A 20,168-nucleotide genomic window follows, 5' to 3' on the forward strand; every position below is an offset into this window, starting at 1 on the left:
TCGTGCCCTGCTAGTTCCACAGATGTTATGATAATATGAGATGCCTCATTAAGACAGTGAAAACTCAATCCCGCATAGATAGAATGAACCCTTAAGTCCCATAAGTCCCTGTGTGTGGTGTGTTACCCTGCGGGCGGCACTGGCTGGTGATGGGATCAAATTCCTCATTGTCGCTGGGGCAGATACACAGGAAGCTGCCGTCCACGTTCTCACACAGGGCCTCTCCACACAGTGCCGTGCTCATCTCACACTCGTTCACGTCTGCACAGGATGGGAGGGGGGGTAAATACACACCGAGGTTCACACACACCGATGCACAGCACGTACACATGCACAACGACAGGCACGAGTGTGCTTACAAACAAACACACACACACACACATTCCCACATATACAATACAGTACATACTACACATTGGTATACAGTAACTGACCATGCTAACCAGTGGAATGTATAATTCAACAGTTACTTACCCACACAGCTATGGGCACCAGCATCACCAGGGGGGTTGGTGTAGCCCCGGTCACACTGACAACGGTAGGAGCCGTCTGTGTTCTCACAGAAACCATGGTCCCCACAGATTGTCTCATTCACACACTCATCGATATCTAAACAAGAGAGCACCCAAAGGTGAGCATAACATAATGCATTCTAATGTTTCTCTGCTACGCATGTATAACTGTACCATTTCACGACTGGCTTGCAAATGACCGTGTGTTGCAACACTTTAAGAAATAATCCTACTGCTACGACTTAGAATAACATTAGCAATCGCCATCATCATTACATGTCAAACAGAGAAAATTAATACAGGGAGAGAATGGGACAGTTTACAGCTTCGTGGGGACATAGATCATTTGATGGAATCCATTCTGCTGACCCCGATGGCTACCAATGAACCCAGTGAAAGGTCTGTAAGGGCTGCCTCTCAGCATGGCTACATGCTTCTGCTCTAAGGTTTCCTCTGCTCTAAAGGTTCCTCTGCTCTAAGGGTTCCTCTGCTCTAAGGGTTCCTTTGCTCTAAAGGTTCCTCTGCTCTAAAGGTTCCTCTGCTCTAAGGGTTCCTTTGCTCTAAAGGTTCCTCTCCTCTAAGGGTTCCTCTCCTCTAAGGGTTCCTCTCCTCTAAGGGTTCCTCTGCTCTAAGGGTTCCTCTGCTCTAAGGGTTCCTCTCCTCTAAGGGTTCCTCTGCTCTAAGGGTTCCTCTCCTCTAAGGGTTCCTCTCCTCTAAGGGTTCCTCTGACACACACACACACACACACACACACACATACAAAAAACACACACACACATATATATTGTCATGCTCCACACACATCACAACTGCTGCTACCAGACTCTTATTTACTATTGCTAATACTGCACAATTGTAATACTTGCCGCCCCAATTCCCCCTTCCCTGATACATGTGTAAATATTGGACTATAACTTGTGCCTTCCTGTATTATACTTATGCTACAATGTCTATTATATTCTGCTGAGCCATTTACTACATTGTCTTATTTTTTATATTTTATTATTTCTTATTGTTGTTGCATTGTCAAGAAGGAATTTGCAAGTAAGCATTTTGTTGGACAGTGTATACCATATGTATCAGTGGAGGCTGTTGAGGGGAGGACGGCTCATAATAATGTCTGGAACTGAGCTAATGTGTTTGATGTATTTGATACCATTCCACCTATTCCGCTCCAGCCATTACCATGAGCCCGTCCTCCCCAATGAAGGTGCCACCAACCTCCTGTGATGTGTATCCTGTACATACAGTACGATTAATAAAACTTGAACCTTGCTGGGGTCTATGGAGTGAGAAGTTCTTGTCGCCCACTTACTGGGCCAGTGAGGTCTGGGATTATGTAACAACATGGGACTGACTGGTTTACACATCCACATAAGCCACTTCAGAGATATTTTGTCAAAATGGCTAGGAAAGGATTTTCATTTGGCTTGAAAGAATGTACATTTCGTTCAACAACTCTGACTGGTCTGCATTGTTCCCTATTTTAATCGGTGAACCTATCGTAATTCCAAAAATGTGTCGCATGCAACAAATGTAAGCAGGAGGGCTGATCTGGACTCATTCAGAAGATGTTTTGGTTTAAAAGGAGGGAGAGGCCGATACCTGGCAACCGTGTGCAGCCGCTCGCATAAAGAGCCGTATATCATAAAGCATGTTTAATGAAGTCAGGGGAAAAACCTTGTGTACATTTGGATGTGTGATGAGAGGGAAAGCATAGACCTTAGAGATGGTTAACACTGAACCATATAACACTAGTGCTGATTCCCAACCACCCTCTGTTTAAAGGGAACATTTGTTAGCAATTTCTTACATACATAATTTAGTATTTATTGGAGTATGGTGGATGGTGCAGAGGCCAAAGACAGATCATGTTAGAGAGGCCAGGCTGATTATAATTGTTTAAAAAACAAACATATGGTTTGATCACACTTTAGTCATCTACGGTTGTTCCCTGGTCAATCACTGCTTGTGGACTGACCACGTTCCAAGTCACCAGGTCCTGTGACACACAAACAATCATTATTATGTTTCTACATCGCTTATGTTATCACATGTGATTCCCCTAGAGATCACAAAAAAGTAAAATGCACACAAAAGCCACATTCAGCAGCGTTCTCTTGTTTTTTTGGAAGGGCACCTTTGTTGCGGAATTTGAGGGAAGTTTGCCAAGTTCTCCTTTGTTAGAGACCCCATGCTATGTGTGTTGTTTTCTAATTAGAATCAAAACGGCTGAATCAGCGAAAGCTAATCTTTTACAGAACATTTAGAGTAGTGGGGAAGTGGAGGAGTATCTGGTGCTGTATTACTTTCTCTATACAGTGCCTTGCAAAAGTATTCATCCCCCTTGGCGTTTTTCCTATTTTGGTGCATTACAACCTGTAATTTAAATTGATTTTTATTTGGATTTCATGTAATGGACATACACAAAATAGTCCAAATTGGTGAAGTGAAATTTAAAAAATAACTTGTTTCAAAAAATTCTAAAAAATACATCACGGAAAAGTGGTGCGTTCATATGTTTTCACCCACTTTGCTATGAAGCCCCTAAATAAGACCTGTTGCAACCAATTACCTTCAGAAGTCACATAATTAGTTAAATAAAGTCCACCTGTGTGCAATCTAAGTGTCACATGATCTGTCACATGATCTCAGTATATATACACCTGTTCTGAAAGGCCCCAGAGTCTGCAACACCACTAAGCAAGGGGCACCACCAAGCAAGCGGCACCATGAAGACCAAGGAGCTCTCCAAACAGGTCAGGGACAAAGTTGTGGAGAAGTACAGATCAGGGTTGGGTTATAAAAAAATATCTGACACTTTGAACATCCCACGGAGCACCATTAAATCCATTATAAAAAAAATTGAAAGAATATCGCACCACAACAAACCTGCCAAGAGAGGGCCGCCCACCAAAACTCACAGACCAGCCAAGGAGGGCATTAATCAGAGAGGCAACAAAGAGACCAAAGATAACCCTGAAGGAGCTGCAAAGCTCCACAGCGGAGATTGGAGTATCTGTCCATAGGACCACTTTAAGCCATACACTCCACAGAGCTGGGCTTTACGGAAGAGTAGCCAGAAAAAAGCCATTGCTTAAAGAATAAGCAAACACGTTTGATGTTCGCCAAAAGGCATGTGGAAGACTCCCCAAACATATGGAAGAAGGTACTCTGGTCAGATGAGTCTAAAATTGAGCTTTTTGGCCATCAAGGAAAATGCTATGTCTGGCGCTAACCCAACACCTCTCATCACCCCGAGAACACCATCCCCACAATGAAGCATGGTGGTGGCAGCATCATGCTGTAGGGATGTTTTTCATCGGCAGGGACTGGGAAACTGATCAGAATTGAAGGAATGATGGATGGCGCTAAATACAGGGAAATTCTTAAGGGAAACCTGCTTCAGTCTTCCAGAGATTTGAGACTGGGACGGAGGTTCACCTTCCAGCAGGACAATGACCCTAAGCATACTGCTAAGGCAACACTTGAGTGGTTTAAGGGGAAACATTTAAATGTCTTCGAATGGCCTAGTCAAAGCCCAAACCTCAATCCAATTGAGAATATGTGGTATGACTTAAAGATTTCTGAACACCAGCGGAACCCATCCAATTTGAAGGAGCTGGAGCAGTTTTGCCTTGAAGAATGGGCAAAAATCCCAGTGGCTAGATGTGCCAAGCTTATAGAGACATACCCCAAGAGATTTTCAGCTGTAATTGCTGCAAAAGGTGCCTCTACAAAGTATTGACTTTGGGGGGGTCTTATTTCTTGTTTGTTTCACAATAAAAAAATATTTTGCATCTTCAAAGTGGTAGGCATGTTGTGTAAATCAAATGATACAAACCCCCAAAAAATCCATTTTAATTCCAGGTTGTAAGGCAACAAAATAGGAAAAATGCCAAGGGGGGTGAATACTTTCACAAGCCACTGTATGTCACAAAGTTATGGGCATGACATAATGACAGGAACAGTAGATAGTAAAGTATATATCAACTTCATGGCATATAGTAGCCCTGTATGTCTTGTAAAACATGCTAACACATCAATTGGAATCAAATGGAAATACAGTGGCGCCAGGAGTCATAGGAGTCATAAAGTTAGCAGATTTGTTGAGGAAAAAATAACTGACATTCACATATTGTCTAGGAGCATTTTATTCTGTCTCCTTGCTCTCGTAAATGCTGCATCATTTGAGGAAGGAGGAGAGTCAGCCAGAATGACTGCATTAAGCAACCCATTCAGCAGGGATGGAGAGGGCTTGGGCCCTTGCCGTACAGTTACATTACAGACGAGTGCATTCTGGGAGACCTGACTGTCCAGCCATCTCATAGATGGTCCAAAATAGTGCTACTAGTTATGTCAGCCAAATGGCTCTGACATGATGAAGACAAAAGTTGACATGGGGACATAAGAGCCATCAAAATACAAACGTTGTGTTTACAAACTTAGTAGAGGGGGCCATAATCAAAAACATGTAGTTGTTTCCCCATTAACATGTTCACTTATGATAAAAAAATTTAAGTAGCTATAGTCCCTCTGCACTGTGTGGACTTTGAGGACTTGCTACAGACTTATAGTAATGTGAGGTGTATACTGTAACACCGAAGAACATTTCTGCATGTGTGAAAAGCTGAAGTGGGGTTTTGGATGGTCAGTGTGAGTAAAGCAGACAGCTGGGAGGTCTCTCAGGAAGGTAATCTAAGCTCTCATCTGCTACATGAAATAATCTGTGTCTGACCCGCAGTTTTCATCCATCTGAAACATGGAAACAATGTTCCTGTTTCCATATGTGTAGCGGCGTACACTACTGGTCAAACCTTTTAGAACACCTACTCATTCAAGGGTTTTCCTTTATTTTTACTATTTTCCACATTGTAGAATAATAGTGAAGACATCAAAACTATGAAATAACACATATGGAATCATGTAGTAACAAATCAAAATATATTTTATATTTGAGATTCTTCAAATAGCCACACTTTGCCTTGATGACAGCTTTGCACACTCTTGGCATTCTCTCAACCAGCTTCATGAGGTAGTCACCTGTAATGCATTTTAATTAACAGGTGTGCCTTCTTAAAAGTACATTTGTGGAATTTATTTCCTTCTTAACGTGTTTGAGCCAATCAGTTGTGTTGTGACAAGGTAGGGGGAGGGTATATAGAAGATAACCCATATTATTATAACCCTACAGTTGAAGTCGGAAGTTTACATACACCTTAGCCAAATACATTTAAACTCAGTTTTTCACAATTCCTGACAATTAATCCTAGTAAAAATTCCCTGTCTTAGGTCTGTTATGATCACCTCTATATTTTAAGAATGTGAAATTACAGAATAATTGTAGAGAGAATTATTTATTTCAGCTTTTATTTCTTTCATCACATTTCCAGTGGATCAGAAGTTTACATACACTCAATTAGTATTTGGTAGCATTGCCTTTAAATTGTTTAACTTGGGTCAAACATTTCGGGTAGCCTTCCAAAAGCTTCCCACAATAAGTTGGGTGAATTTAGGCCCATTCCTCCTGACAGAGCTGGTGTAACTGAGTCAGGTTTGTAGGCCTCCTTGCTCGCACACGCTTTTTCAGTTCTGCCCACACATTTTCTATAGGATTGAGGTCAGGGCTTTGTGATAGCCACTCCAATACCTTGACTTTGTTGTCCTTAAGCTATTTTCCCACAACTTTGGAAGTATGCTTGGGGTCATTGTCCATTTAGAAGACCCATTTGCGACCAAGCTTTAACTTCCTGTCTGATGTCTTGAGATGTTGCTTCAATATATCCACATCATTTTATTTCCTCATGATGCCATCTATTTTGTGAAGTGCACCAGTCCCTCCTGCAGCAAAGCACCCCCACAGCATGATGCTGCCACCCCCGTGCTTCACGGTTGGGATGGTGTTCTTCGGCTTGCAATTCCTCCCCTTTTCCTCCAAACATAACAATGGTAATTACGGCCAAACAGTTGTATTTTTGTTTCATCAGACCAGAGGACATTTCTCCAAAAAGTACGATCTTTGTCCCCATATGCAGTTGCAAACCGTAGTCAGGCTTTTTTATGGCAGTTTTGGAGCAGTGGCTTCTTCCTTGCTGAGCAGCCTTTCATGTTATATCGATATAGGACTCTGTGGATATAGATACTTTTGTACCTGTTTCCTCCAGCATCTTCACAAGGTCCTTTGCTGTTGTTCTGGGATTGATTTGCACTTTTCGCACCAAAGTACGTTCATCTCTAGGAGACAGAACACGTCTCCTTCCTGAGTGGTATGATGGCTGCGTGGTCCCATGGTGTTTATACTTACGTACTATTGTTTGTACAGATGAACGTGGTACCTTCAGGCGTTTGGAAATTGCTCCCAAGGATGAACCAGACTTGTGGAGGTCTACAATTCTTGGCTGATTTCTTTAGATTTTCCCATGATGTCAAACAAAGAGGCACTGATTTTAAAGGTAGGCCTTGAAATACATCCACAGGTACACCTCCAATTGACTCAAATTATGTCAATTAGCCTATCAGAAGCTTTTAAAGCCATGACATCATTTTCTGGAATTTTCCAAGCTGTTTAAAGGCACAGTCAACTTAGTGTATGTAAACTTCTGACCCACTGGAATTGTGATACAGTGAATTATAAGTGAAATAATCTGTCTGTAAACAATTACTTGTGTCATGCACAAAGTAGATGTCCTAACCGACTTGCCAAAAACTATAGTTTGTTAACAAGAAATTTGTGGAATGGTTGAAAAATGAGTTGTAATGACTCCAACCTAAGTGTATGTAAACTTCCGACTTCAACTGTATTTGTTAAAAGACCAAGTCCATATTATGGCAAGAACAGCTCAAATAAGCAAAGAGAAACGACAGTCCATCATTACTTTTAGACATGAAGGTCAGTCAATACGGAACATTTCAAGAACTTTGAAAGTTTCTTCAAGTGCAGTCGCAAAAACCATTAAGCGCTATGATGAAACTGGCTCTCATGAGGACCGCCACAGGAATGGAAGACCCAGAGTTACCTCTGCTGCAGAGGATAAGTTAATTAGAGTTACCAGCCTCAGAAATTGCATCCCAAATAAATGGTTCACAGAGTTCAAGTAACAGACACATCTCAACATCAACTGTTTAGAGGAGACTGTGTGAATCAGGCCTTCGTGGTCGAATTGCTGCAAAGAAACCATTACTATAGGACACCAATAAGAAGAAGAGACTTGCTTGGGCCAAGAAACACAAGCAATGGACAGTCCAAATTGGAGATTTTTGGTTCCAACCACTGTGTCTTTGTGAGACGCGGTGTGGGTGAACGGATGATCTCCGCATATGTATTTCCCACCGTAAAGCATGGAGGTGGAGGTGTTACAGTGTGGGGGTGCTTTGCTAGTGACACTTTGTGTGATTTATTTAGAATTCAAGGCAGCGATATGCCATCCGATCTGGTTTTGGCTTAGTGGGACTATCATTTGTTTTTCAACAGGACAATGACCCAACACACCTCCAGGTTATGTAAGGGCTATTTTACCAAGAAGGAGAGTGATGGAGTGCTGCAGCAGATGACCTGGCCTCCACAATCCCCCGACTTCAACCAAATTGAGATGGTTTGGGATGAGTCGGACCGCAGAGTGAAGGAAAAGCAGCCAACAAGTACTCAGCATATGTGGGAACTCCTTCAAGACTGTTGGAAAATCATTCCAGGTGAAGCTGGTTGAGAGAATGCAAAGCGTGTGCAAAGCTGTCATCAAGGCAAAAGGTGGCTACTTGAAGAATCTCAAATAAAAAATGTATTTTGATTTGTTAAACCATTTTTTGGTTACTACATGATTCCATATGTGTTATTTCATAGTTTTAATGTCTTTACTATTATTCTACAATGTAGAAAATATTAAAAATAAAGAAAAACCTTTGAATGAGTAGGTGTTCTAAAACTTTGGACCGGTACTGTATATGATTATTTTTTTATATAAAAAAAAATGTTTACTAAGTCGCTAAATGACTAAAATGTAAATGTAATTATGCTATCAAACCATCATCCCAGAGAGGAAGAGGAACTTCGGGGCCAAATTTCTTTAATGGTCTTTCCATGACCCCCCCCCCTTATGGTCTGACCCAGGAGCCCCTTCCTGAGTGTGAATCTGCCTGGCCCGGTAATGGTGCAGGCCAGATCAGGTGAGCAGGTTAAGTGGAAGTCTCGGTGCCGTGTTGTAATGTGGAGCACATGGTGGGCCTGTGGATCTAGCTGACTGTTGGCTCACCCTCCACAGTTCTCCACTATGTACTCTGGTTCCCTGGGCAACCCCTGGCCTGATTGGACCCATATGCAGGCCAGGGTTATTTGACGCGTAGGATTAGCCAGGGATGAGGAGGGACATTTATTTTACAGTGAGCGTGTTTCCCTGTTTCATCTGTCGTTTCATTCCCTGACCCCAGCCGACCCCAGCCGACCCCGGCCACCTCCAAGATTGAACTGTGTTTTATAACCTGTGTATACTCTGCCCATTCCCCAACATAGCCCTACATCTGGACTACAGCATGCTAAATGTCTTTTGAAACCCATTACATTTCCATACATTCGTGTGGGAGGTTGAAGACATTGTGACCACCAACGATTTCCAGCCCTTTATGCCACAAAATGTATAGCCACAATGCTGAACTGCAGCTGGAAACAAAGGATCAAAATTAGATACATGTTAATTTTCCAACACAAACACATTGACAAGCACACACTGCTTTTCTCAAGCAGTACCCACAGTGTGTCTCCATAGGCTGTCGTAGCAGGGATGAGTGAACAACTGAAATGGACGGAGGTAGAGTGTAGTTGCAGCTTAAGACTGTTTTCCCCTTTTGTATTATGACCACAAAATGAGTGTGGCGAGCAGAGCCAAAGACAACCGCCACCCCATCGGAGTAAAAATACAACAACGCCCCTCAGAGAAATGGCAAATTACAGCGTCTGGCCTCATATTTGATGATTTTTACAAGCAGACATTAACGGCTCAGAGTAATTGAGCTCCCTCCCCTGACACTTTATTGGGGTGACGGCAGCATCTCTCATAACCTCCCATAATGCCCTGGAACAAGTGGCCATTGTGCTGAGATACTGAGCTGTGGAGGGGCGAGAGAGAGGCGAGAGGGCTTGGTCCTCAGATCCCACAGCCCAGGCTGAGGGCGCGGGGGCCGGAGGGGAGAAGTTCTGAGTCAACGTCTGTGCTGCTTTGTGTGGATGTACGTTGACTCAGAACTTCTCCCCTCCGGCCCCCGCGCCCTCAGCCTGGGCTGTGGGATCTGAAAAATGCTGAGGAGCCTGGAAGAGAGGAGGAGCGGCTGGCACCAGAAAATAGGTGAGGAGAGAGCGGGTCAGAGATGGCCATGGCTGGCTGCACCACTGGACTGGACCAGAGAGGCTGGAGCTGTTTCGATGCTCTGGGGTATTTTGACTTGGACTTGGGCTGTTGACTTTGAACAGGCTCAGCCTAAACAGTGTGATGGGTAATGGCCCACAATGTGTGACCTCTATGGTCAAGCTGCTGTGGAAAAACCTTGTTGGTGGTTAGGTAAGTGAGAGGAGACAGTTACACAACAACATGGCTATTGTGTGCGCCTAATGCAATTACCAGCAGCACCTATTTACATCACACAACTTATTCAGACTATATTGAATTGAGCCTATACGAGCAGGGAACGGGCCAAGTTGATGCTAAATGGTAAAACAGGGGAGGATGTGAGCAGCTGTTTTGGATCTGGCCACCTCTCACAACAGGCCCCTCCACACTGGGATCCAGCCACACAACATCATGGTCTTCAGAAGAGAAAGAGCCACACCAAGCCAGGCTCTGTCATCGGCCAGGGTGCTGACGCTCTGCAAGGCTCTCCTCTCCACTGTGAGTCAAATAAAGAGTCATGGCGATGAGAATATAACAGACTGCTCAACGTTCACTGCATCTCAACACCCTCTCTCTCTCTCAGGACGCCCCATCTGGGGCTCACTAGATCTTTCCACTAGATCATGCTATCACAACTCTCTCCCCTTCAGTCCTAGCCCTGCCTGTTTGGAAGCCATTTTGATATAAGAAAATACTTGGCCTGTTTGTTCAATGTCAGATATGCCTCTTATAGAACCGACTTAATAATGTTTTAAGGTAAGTGAGAAGTTTACCGGCAAAGGCGAACAACAGCGCCAGCCACCGCCTATACAACCTGCTTTGAAAACGGGTGTGCACCATCATTAATCCAACACTCTTCTGAATATAGTAAAATGATGTTCATCTCTCATGGACACACATACACAGACTGATGGTCTGTCCTTGCCAGTAAACACATAGGCGGAATTGTTTTCAGTTGTCATGGAGACGGGGCTGTTCTGTTGTTGTTGGACAGATGTTAGTGTCGGTCGTCTCCACCCATTCCAGGCCAGACCAGGTGACCACCTTACCGGGTGTCTCAGTCGCAGAGACCTGAGGAGGTTGAGGGGTGGGCGGCTGGCCGGGAGGGGTGGGGTGCACCGTACGTCCCATCAGACGACAGCCCTGCCCCACTTAGAGAGGGGAACAGCTGGGATCAGGTTACACCCCTCGCCCCTGCCAATAGGGCTCCATTAGCCCCATTGTCTGGAGGATGAGACCTGGCCCTATTATCAGGCGGGCCTCGAACACTGCCTCGGATGACACCGCTACTCCCTTTCTAAAGTGGCCCAATTTCAGGGCCCATTTCCTTTTCTATGCTCCCCTGGCCGGGAAGGCCCAGTGCACCTGATAGCATTTGATTCACATGAACCTCTTTGTGTATGCGTGCCAAAGTGATATCAGTATCTCTGTATGGTGGGGGTGGGCTGGAGGGTCATCGAGACAATGCAGAGTGCTGCTTTCAGACAACTGCCCTGTCCTCGCCTACCCCAAGGTAAATGAGCAGTGAGGCTGAAACTCGGGTGCCTTCAGCTTTCCACTAAGTAAATACATTGCCTGTTGACTAAGCACAGAGCCTGTGTGTCCACTCTGACTTACCACAGTCTGGGTTGTCCTCTCCGTACAGGCCAGGCTGGCAGCCCATGAAGCAGCGGTATGAGCCAATGGTGTTCTCACAGCGCCAGGTGCCACACACTGAGCTACCAAACTCCTTACACTCATTCTGATCTGTGGAAAGAGACAGACGATGTTCTAATGTCATACACATACACACATCAATCCTATCCTCCACCTCTCACAGCAGCATGGATCTCCAGCATGAGTAGGCCCGGCCAGGAACCCTGAGATAAAATTGTGCTTATGTCATACATGCATGCACACACACACATGCACTCACACACACCACCCTACTCCTCACAGGCAGCACAATAGCTCCCCAGCATGAGTAGGCCTGGCCAGGAGGCCTGTTGTGCTGCTGTCCTCAGTGCTCAGCAGCAGGCACTCGTTATGGCCAAGAACAATATTTTTACAGCAACTGAAAAACTTGTGAAGGAGCAAAGGGAGACGTTCCAGAGGGAGAAACACCTCCATCCTACAATGGGTTAATTCTCTGAGCCAGGATTGGACTCTCTCACTGAGGGAATGTCACCACTGACATCGAACTGATTACAGCTACATAATCAATCATAGGCAACGTGTCAAACACCGGAGCGAACTCTGGTCTAAATGGACCAGAACGTTCTATTAACTCTGCTGAAATGTTGTGAGAGTGGGGTGTTTCAACTGGGGCAGAAGCAGTGGCTTGTTGTGGGTAGAGTGAGGGAGTTATGAGGTTGGTAGAGTATTCTTACCCTCACAGTCGGCTGTATCTGCAGAGTACTTGAAGCCAGCCTCACACAGGCAGATGTAGGAGCCATCCGTGTTGAGACACTGACCATGGGAGCACACGCCATCCTTACTGCACTCATCAACATCTGGAGGGAGAGAGGAGGAGGAGAGGGGGGAGAGAGAGAGTGAAAGAGAGAGAGACGAGGCCAGAGTGAGACCGAGAGAAAAAGAGACAAATGGAGATGAGAAGCGAGAAGAGAGGAAAGTGTGAAAGAAAAGTATTGTTACGTTTTCTTTGTTGATGACAGTCTTGAAGTATTATCTTCTTTGGTACAATATGAATCAGTCCGCCCACTGAGAATCTCATTCTCTCTTAGCATGAAGAAAAATAATGTGTGCAGTCAAGGGTTTGTCTGAGAGTAAGATACATTGCCCATTTGGAACACTTTACCGTACTGGCAAACAGGAAATATGAAAAAAAGTATGTACCTTCCCAACAAACCAGAATTGGTTCTGGGAAAGTTCCCAGAACATTTGTTAGGTTCCGGCAAATGTTCTCATAACACAAAAACTGTCCAGTCATGCTGATGATTATAAAACGAGGGTTGATGATCTGGCTGCAGATCTGAAGATTGCAGGTTCAATGCCGCATTTTCTTTAACCATGTTCTTTTGAAGAAATAAAAACCAGGTGAAATTGAGGCTCAGATATAATCTACTAGAAGAGAGGATGTCTTTATTTCATTTAGATTTAGAAATCCAGTCAGAATTGCAGAATTTAGACTTAAACATTATGTAAAAATGTACTGTTTAACTTTTTTTTCCGCACCCAATATAATTCCTACTTTGAGAAGCTTGATATGGTCCCCCCTGTCTTATTTTTCATGATCTAAAAAACAAAAGTGATCCTAGAGCAGCACTCATAGTCTTGGATACCTTGTAAATATGGGCCCAGAAGTACGCAGCATATAAAGAGGATGGGTGAAGTGTTGGTGAATAACCCAGTTGCCAGTATATCCCTGGGTTAGTTATGTCTAAGAAGGCTAAAAAGGAAGCATGAAATTCCTGATTGACCATACTGCCATGGCTATATACTGAAAAACAAGATTTGGTTATCAAAAATATTATTTGAATCTTTTTGGGATGTTATAATCCTAATGTTAGATCAAATCATAACTAAATCTTAATGGGAATCTTAGATAATGTCCTGGGAATGTTCCCGGTTTGCTGGGTTAGCTATTGGTCTGGGAACATTCACTCCGACTAGTAAAACATTTATAATGATGGCTTTATGCTTGATTAAATGTAGATTGGTGGATAATTGCCACATTACAACATAACTTACAAGGTATTTGGACAGAATAATAAGTGGGGGCAAGGCAGAAAAGCAACAAAAATAGAACATGAATGAAAAGCCCCTATTCTTTTGCCAAGGGCTGATAATGAAATAAGGTAGATAGTAAACACATACAGGGAACAAAACTGTCTGAGAACAGCCTTGGTAAGCACCCAAATGTATGTTCCAGTTTAATAACTATATGATTCAATAACAAACATTTATAGCAATGATTTATCTCAAACAGAGCTGCATGGCAGGTTATGCTAGATTGACTAGTGATTAGTTAATCTTTGTGATTTATATTAGTCCTATGTCCACTGTTGAGTCTCAGACAGTGCCAGTGCCCATAGCACTGTAAGCAGCCATCTATCCAGCCAGTCCACCTGTGTTCCAACCAGAGCACCAACCACTCTGGGCTCACCAGACCCCCTCCTTCCCATGCACCCCCTCTCCTCTCCCTGCAGGGCCCATGGCAGAGAGGCCTGGCTTTCATTGTGTCAGCGCTGCACACACAACGGCAGACGGTATGAAAATATACCCAGCCTCTGATTTATAGGATAATTAAAGGGCAGTATTTGCTGTGGCAGAGGGCCAGGGGAGTGTGCAGGTTGGGCCTGCCTTGCTCACTGTTGTGGTGCTGTAGTACATGGCCACAGCCCAGGGGACTTAAGGGAGAGCCCAGCCATCAGCACTGGGCACTGGGGAGGGGCTGCCTTGCCTGCTGAGTACGTATGGGGCGGTAGGTAGCCTCACGGTTACGAGCGTGGGGCCAGTAACCGAAAAGTCGTTGGTTCGAATCCCCAAGCTGACTAGGTGAAAAATCTGTTGATGTGCCCTTGGATAAGAGCGTCTGCTAAATGACTAAACTGTAGATGTATGGCTGGAAGAGGTCTCGGCCCCTCAACCCCCTCCAGGATCTTCCACCCGCAGAGAAAGGCCCTGCTCTATGCTTACCTGCTTCACATCACTCTAGAGCGATAACATGCTCAGTGTACTGCCCAATGTTTTGTCATTCAGGCTATGCTAACACTAGATACCCTTCAGCAGTAAACTATACCAGAATCAATAATATGCATTCCTCGTTTTAGCCTGAGTTATGTTCCCTTCATATTGATTCACCCAGAGGGTTCCATTCTTCTGTATTTTGACAGCTAATGCTCCAGAAAGTTCCAGTGAAAGGCTAGCTAGCTCTCTGGCCAACAATTAGGAGCAGCGTTTTTTTCTCTCTGTTGTGACCAGGGCAATGGGTGCGGCTGGAATGACATCAAACCTGGTCCAGTGGAGCTGAGAGAGGGGGAGCAGTGAGACTGTTGATGTCTGGCCATGGCCTGTTAGAAACAATGGCTGGGTTTGATGACTGCTGCCTAACTGGCCTGGGGAACAAGTGGACACCCAGGCACCCCAGAGCAGGAGCAGGGGGGATCAGGGGGGAGTGCAGGGGGAGAGGGGTCAGCCCTGAGAGAGACAGGGTCAGGGAGTACAAGCTGCCCTCTGCATGAACTGTCTGCCCTCACCAAGAGAGGAGAGGGGCTTGTGGCTTGCGCTATTTGTGGTAATGTATTCAAACCAGTAGGTAGTTAGTTATAAACCTGGCAGTATATCTCTCTCACCTTGGCAGCCAATTCCATCTGTGGTGCCTGTGGTGTATCCATCAGGGCAGATGCAGAGGTAGGAACCCTCTGTGTTTAGACAGTCCCCATCTCCACAGATCCCCCCAGACTGACACTCATCCACATCTGTAATACACGCACACACAGAGTCAAACATGACAGGCTAATCGGATAGTTAATCAAGGACAGTTCATCAATACACACACAGCTGAACAGGAGAGGACATCACCCCCCCCCCCCATCCCAAGAGAGTGGGTGTGAGTGTGTGTACCTCTGCAGGATGTCCCGTCCACCATCTCCAGGCCCGGGGGACAGGAGCAGCTGTAGGAACCTGGGCTGTTGGTGCACTGTCCTCCCAGACACAGACCGTGGTCCTCACACTCGTTGATGTCTGCCAGGGCAGGGGACACGGAGGGGAAACACACACACAGTACGTAATGTAGTGTGACACATTCACACCACAGCTGGGATGTCATTGGGTCTTATTCCAAGTGGGTCCTCAGTTTGTCCTCCAAATAAAGCCGCCAAAACTTCAAGGAAAGTGTCTGTCACGACTTCCGCCAAGGCTGCCCCCCCTCCTGGTTTGGGCAGGCTTCGGCGTTCGTCGTCACCGGAGTACTAGCTACTGCCGATTCCATTCTCATCACTCCACTTGTCATGTCTTGTCAATCACACACACCTGGTGCTCATTCCCCTAATTAGTATGTGTATAAGTGTTCCCTCTGTTCCCCTTGTCTTTGTGAGTGATTGTGACTGAGGACCGCTCAGGACTACGCGCTGGAGTTCCGGACGCTGGCAGCGGGGTCCGGGTGGAACGAGCGGGCCCTGATAGACAATTTCCGGTGCCACCTAAGGGAGGACATCCGACGGGAGCTAGCCTGCCGGGATGCCATGCTATCGTTCTCCCAACTGGAGGACATGGCCATCCGGCTGGACAATCTGCTAGCAGCCAGAGGACGTCCTAGTAGGGGTCTGCCCGTTCCCACTCCGGACGACTCTGACCCCGAGCAGATGGAGCTGTTAGGGGGAGCCGCCGGTCGAGAGTGCGCAGGAGGACAGCGACAGTGCCACTCTGGTGGCACGAAGGGACAATCCACCTCACGTCACAGTCAACGTTCTTTTGGGTCTGGAGGCGGTAGGCAGGGTACTCACGCATCACCCCAGGTAACGAACACCCAAACGTGTTCAGAGCCCTTTGCGGCGCACTGTACTTTATCTATCTCCTTTCCAGATCACTTGGTAGGTTCCCACTGTAAGGCGCTAGTCGATTCAGGCGCAGCTGGGAATTTTATGGACAGGGCATTTGCACACCATCAAGGCATTTCATTGGTTCCACTAACCATTCCACTCCCCATCAGAGCACTAGATAGTCGACCATTAAGGTCCGGGTAGGTTAAGGAAGTTACTGTACCAGTCACCATGATTACGCAGGAGACAAATGTTGAGCAGATCATCTTTATGATTATTGAGTCTCCTGCTTACCCTGTAGTCTTGGGTATCCCGTGGTTAGCCCTTCACAACCCCAATTTCTCATGGCTGCAGAGGGTTCTTACGGGGTGGTCGTGTGAGTGTCCGGGTAGGTGTCTAGGTGTTTCCGTTGGTGCGTCCACGGTGGAAAGTCCAGACGGTACCCCCACCGTGCGCATTTCCCCCGAATACCATGATCTGGCGCTGGTGTTTTCCAAGTCGCAAGCGACTAAATTACCACCTCATCGGGAGGGGGATTGCGCGATAAACCTTTGGGTAGACGCTGTACCTCCCAGGAGTCATGTGTATCCCCTGTCGCAGGCTGAAACGGAGGCTATGGAAATATACGTCACCGAGTCCCTGTGCCAGGGGTATACACGTCCCTCCACTTCACCTGCCTACTCGAGTTTCTTCTTTGTGAAGAAGAAAGATGGTGGTTTACGCCCGTGCATTGATTATCGACCACTGAATAATGTGACGGTACGATTTAGTTATCCTCTTCCCCTCATTCCTTCAGTGATTGAGTCAATGCATGGGGCCCGTTTTTTCACCAAATTAGACCTCAGGAGTGCCTACAACCTGGTGCGTATTCGGGAAGGGGATGAGTGGAAAACAGCATTCAGCACAACCTCGGGGCATTATGAATACCTGGTGATGCCCTACGGTTTGATGAATGCTCCATCCGTTTTCCAGTCCTTTGTGAACGAGGTGTTTCGGGACATGCTTGGTTGTGGTGTGGTGGTCTACATCGATTACATCCTGGTGTATTCCGCAACGCGCGCCGAGCATGTGACCCTGGTTTGCAAAGTACTGGTCCGACTGCTGGAAAATGATCTTTATGCCAAGGCAGAGAAGTGTGAATTTTTCCAGCAGTCAATCTCCTTCCTCGGATATCGCATTACCACCACAGGTGTGGAGATGGAGGGAGACCGCATTGCAGCCGTGTGTAATTGGCCGACGCCAACCACGGTAAAGGAGGTGCAGCGCTTCCTTGGCTTTGCCAACTACTATCGAAGGTTTATTCAGGGTTTTGGCAAGGTAACAGCTCCCATTACCTCCTTGTTGAAGGGTGGGCCGTCCCGGCTCTGCTGGTCTGCTGAGGCTGATTTGGCATTCAGTAGATTGCGTGGTCTATTCACCTCAGCCCCGGTACTGGCTCACCCCGATCCATCACTACCGTTCGTAGTGGAGGTGGATGCGTCCGAGGTAGGGATAGGAGCTGTCTTATCCCAACACTCGGGCACGCCACCCAAGCTCTGCCCCTGTGCCTTCTTTTCTAAGAAGCTCAGCTCAGCGGAGCAGAACTACGGCGTTGGTGATCGGGAGCTGTTGGCTGTTGTCCGAGCTTTGACGGTGTGGAGACATTGGCTCGAAGGGGCGAAGCACCCTTTCCTCGTCTGGACAGACCACCGTAACCTGGAATACATTCGGGCAGCGAGGAGGCTGAATCCTCGCCAGGCCAGGTGGGCCCTCTTCTTCACCCGGTTTGATTTCACTCTCTCATACATTCCGGGTACGAAGAATGTGAAGGCAGACGCACTGTCTCGGCTGTATGACACAGAGGAGAGGCCCAGAGACAACACCCCCATACTCCCTGCCTCATGCATTGTGGCGCCGGTAGTATGGGCGATGGACGCAGATATAGCGCAGGCATTACGCACAGATCCATCTCCACCGCAGTGTCCAGCTGGGCTGCAGTACGTGCCTGCGCTTATCCGTGATCGTCTGATCTACTGGGCACACACATCACCCTCTTCTGGTCATCCAGGTATCGGTCGTACAATGCGCTGCCTGACCGAGAAGTACTGGTGGCCTACCTTGGCTAAGGATGTGAGGGTGTATGTTTCCTCATACTCAGTGCGCGCCCAGAGTAAGGCACTTAGGCACCTCCCAGCGGGTAAGCTACAATAGATTTTCTCACTGATCTTCCCCCCTCCCAAGGTAACACCATGATCCTGGTCGTTGTGGACCGCTTTTCAAAGTGCTGCCGCCTCCTTCCTCTGCCCAGTCTCCCCACGGCCCTACAAACTGTGGAGGCTCTGTTTACTCACGTCTTCCGGCACTACGGGGTACCAGAGGATATAGTGTCCGACCGAGATCCCCAGTTCATGTCTAGAGTCTGGAAGGCGTTCATGGAACGTCTGGGGTCTCGGTCAGCCTGACCTCTGGTTTTCACCCCGAGAGCAATGGGCAGGTGGAAAGGGTGAATCAAGATGTGGGTAGGTTCCTGCGGACCTACTGTCAGGACCGGCCGGGGGAGTGGTCGGTGTTCTGGTGCCACGGTGCTCAGAACTCTCTCCGCCACTCCTCCACTAACCTAACACCCTCCCAATGTGTTTCGGGTTACCAACCGGTCCTGGCACCGTGGCACCAGAGCCAGACCGAGGCTCCCGCGGTGGATGACTGGTTTCGGCGCGCGGAGTAGACTTGGGACGCTGCCCACGTTCGCCTCCAGTGCGCCGTACTGTCACGACTTCCGCCAAGGCTGCCCCCCCTCCTGGTTCGGGCAGGCTTCGGCGTTTGTCATCACCGGAGTACTAGCTACTGCCGATCCCATTCTCATCACTCCACTTGTCATGTCTTGTCAATCACACACACCTGGTGCTCATTCCCCTAATTAGTATGTGTACAAGTGTTCCCTCTGTTCCCCTTGTCTTTGTGAGTGATTGTTGTGAGAGCGTGTAGCTCGGTTGAGCTACATTTCACTGTGTTATTTGCCAAGGTGGATGTTTTCCCTTGTACAGTGTTGTTTGACGCTTGGGGCGTTTGATTTATGCAAACGGATTAAACTCTGGTATTTTACCTCCTGCGCCTGACTCCTGCTTTCACACCTCGTCACAGTGTCACAACCTACCACATGAATATACAGTACCAGTCAAAAGTTTGGACACACCTACTCATTCAAGGGTTTTTCTTTATTTTTTACTATTTTCTACATTGTAGAATAATAGTGAAGACATCAAAACTATGAAATAACACATATGGAACCAAAACGTGTTAAACAAATCAAAATATATTTTATATTTGAGATTCTTCAAAGGAGCCACCCTTTGCCTTGATGACAGCTTTGCACACTCTTGGCATTCTCTCAACCAGCTTCATGTGGTAGTCACCTGGAATGCATTTCAATTAACAGATGTGCCTTGTTAAAAGTCAATTTGTGGATTTATTTCCTTCTTAATGCGTTTGAGCCAATCAGTTGTGTTATGACAAAGTAGGGGTGGTATACAGAAGATAGCCCTATTTGGTAAAAGACCAAGTCCATATTATGGCAAGAGCAGCTCAAATAAGCAAAGAGAAATGACAGTCCATCATTACTTTAAGACATGAAGATCAGTCAACCCGGAAAATGTCAAGAACTTTGAAGGTTTCTTCAAGTGCAGTTGCAAAAAAACGATCAAGCGCTATGATGAAACTGGCTCTCATGAGGACCGCCACAGGAAAGGAAGACCCAGAGTTACCTCTGCTGCGGAGGATTAGTTCATTAGAGTTAACTGCACCTCAGATTGCAGCCCAAATAA

At 46.4% G+C, this 20,168-nt stretch overlaps 1 protein-coding gene across 1 annotated transcript in view; it reads right to left on the bottom strand.

Moving 5' to 3' along the window:
* The window catches only part of LOC311102870 (latent-transforming growth factor beta-binding protein 2-like), a gene marked incomplete at its 5' end in the record, with an annotated part of 178,549 nt that overhangs the window by 9,890 nt on the left and 148,491 nt on the right, over positions 1-20,168 (bottom strand). The window contains 6 exons of the mRNA XM_084144321.1: positions 127-261; positions 475-609; positions 11,504-11,632; positions 12,256-12,378; positions 15,181-15,306; positions 15,452-15,571. Coding sequence (XP_084000447.1) covers positions 127-261; positions 475-609; positions 11,504-11,632; positions 12,256-12,378; positions 15,181-15,306; positions 15,452-15,571 — 768 coding nt within the window. The remainder of the gene's footprint in view (positions 1-126; positions 262-474; positions 610-11,503; positions 11,633-12,255; positions 12,379-15,180; positions 15,307-15,451; positions 15,572-20,168) is intronic.

The sequence above is a fragment of the Coregonus lavaretus genome, assembly GCF_964263955.1.
Source record: "Coregonus lavaretus genome assembly, chromosome: 27".
In the NCBI taxonomy this organism is placed as follows: Eukaryota; Metazoa; Chordata; class Actinopteri; order Salmoniformes; family Salmonidae; genus Coregonus; species Coregonus lavaretus.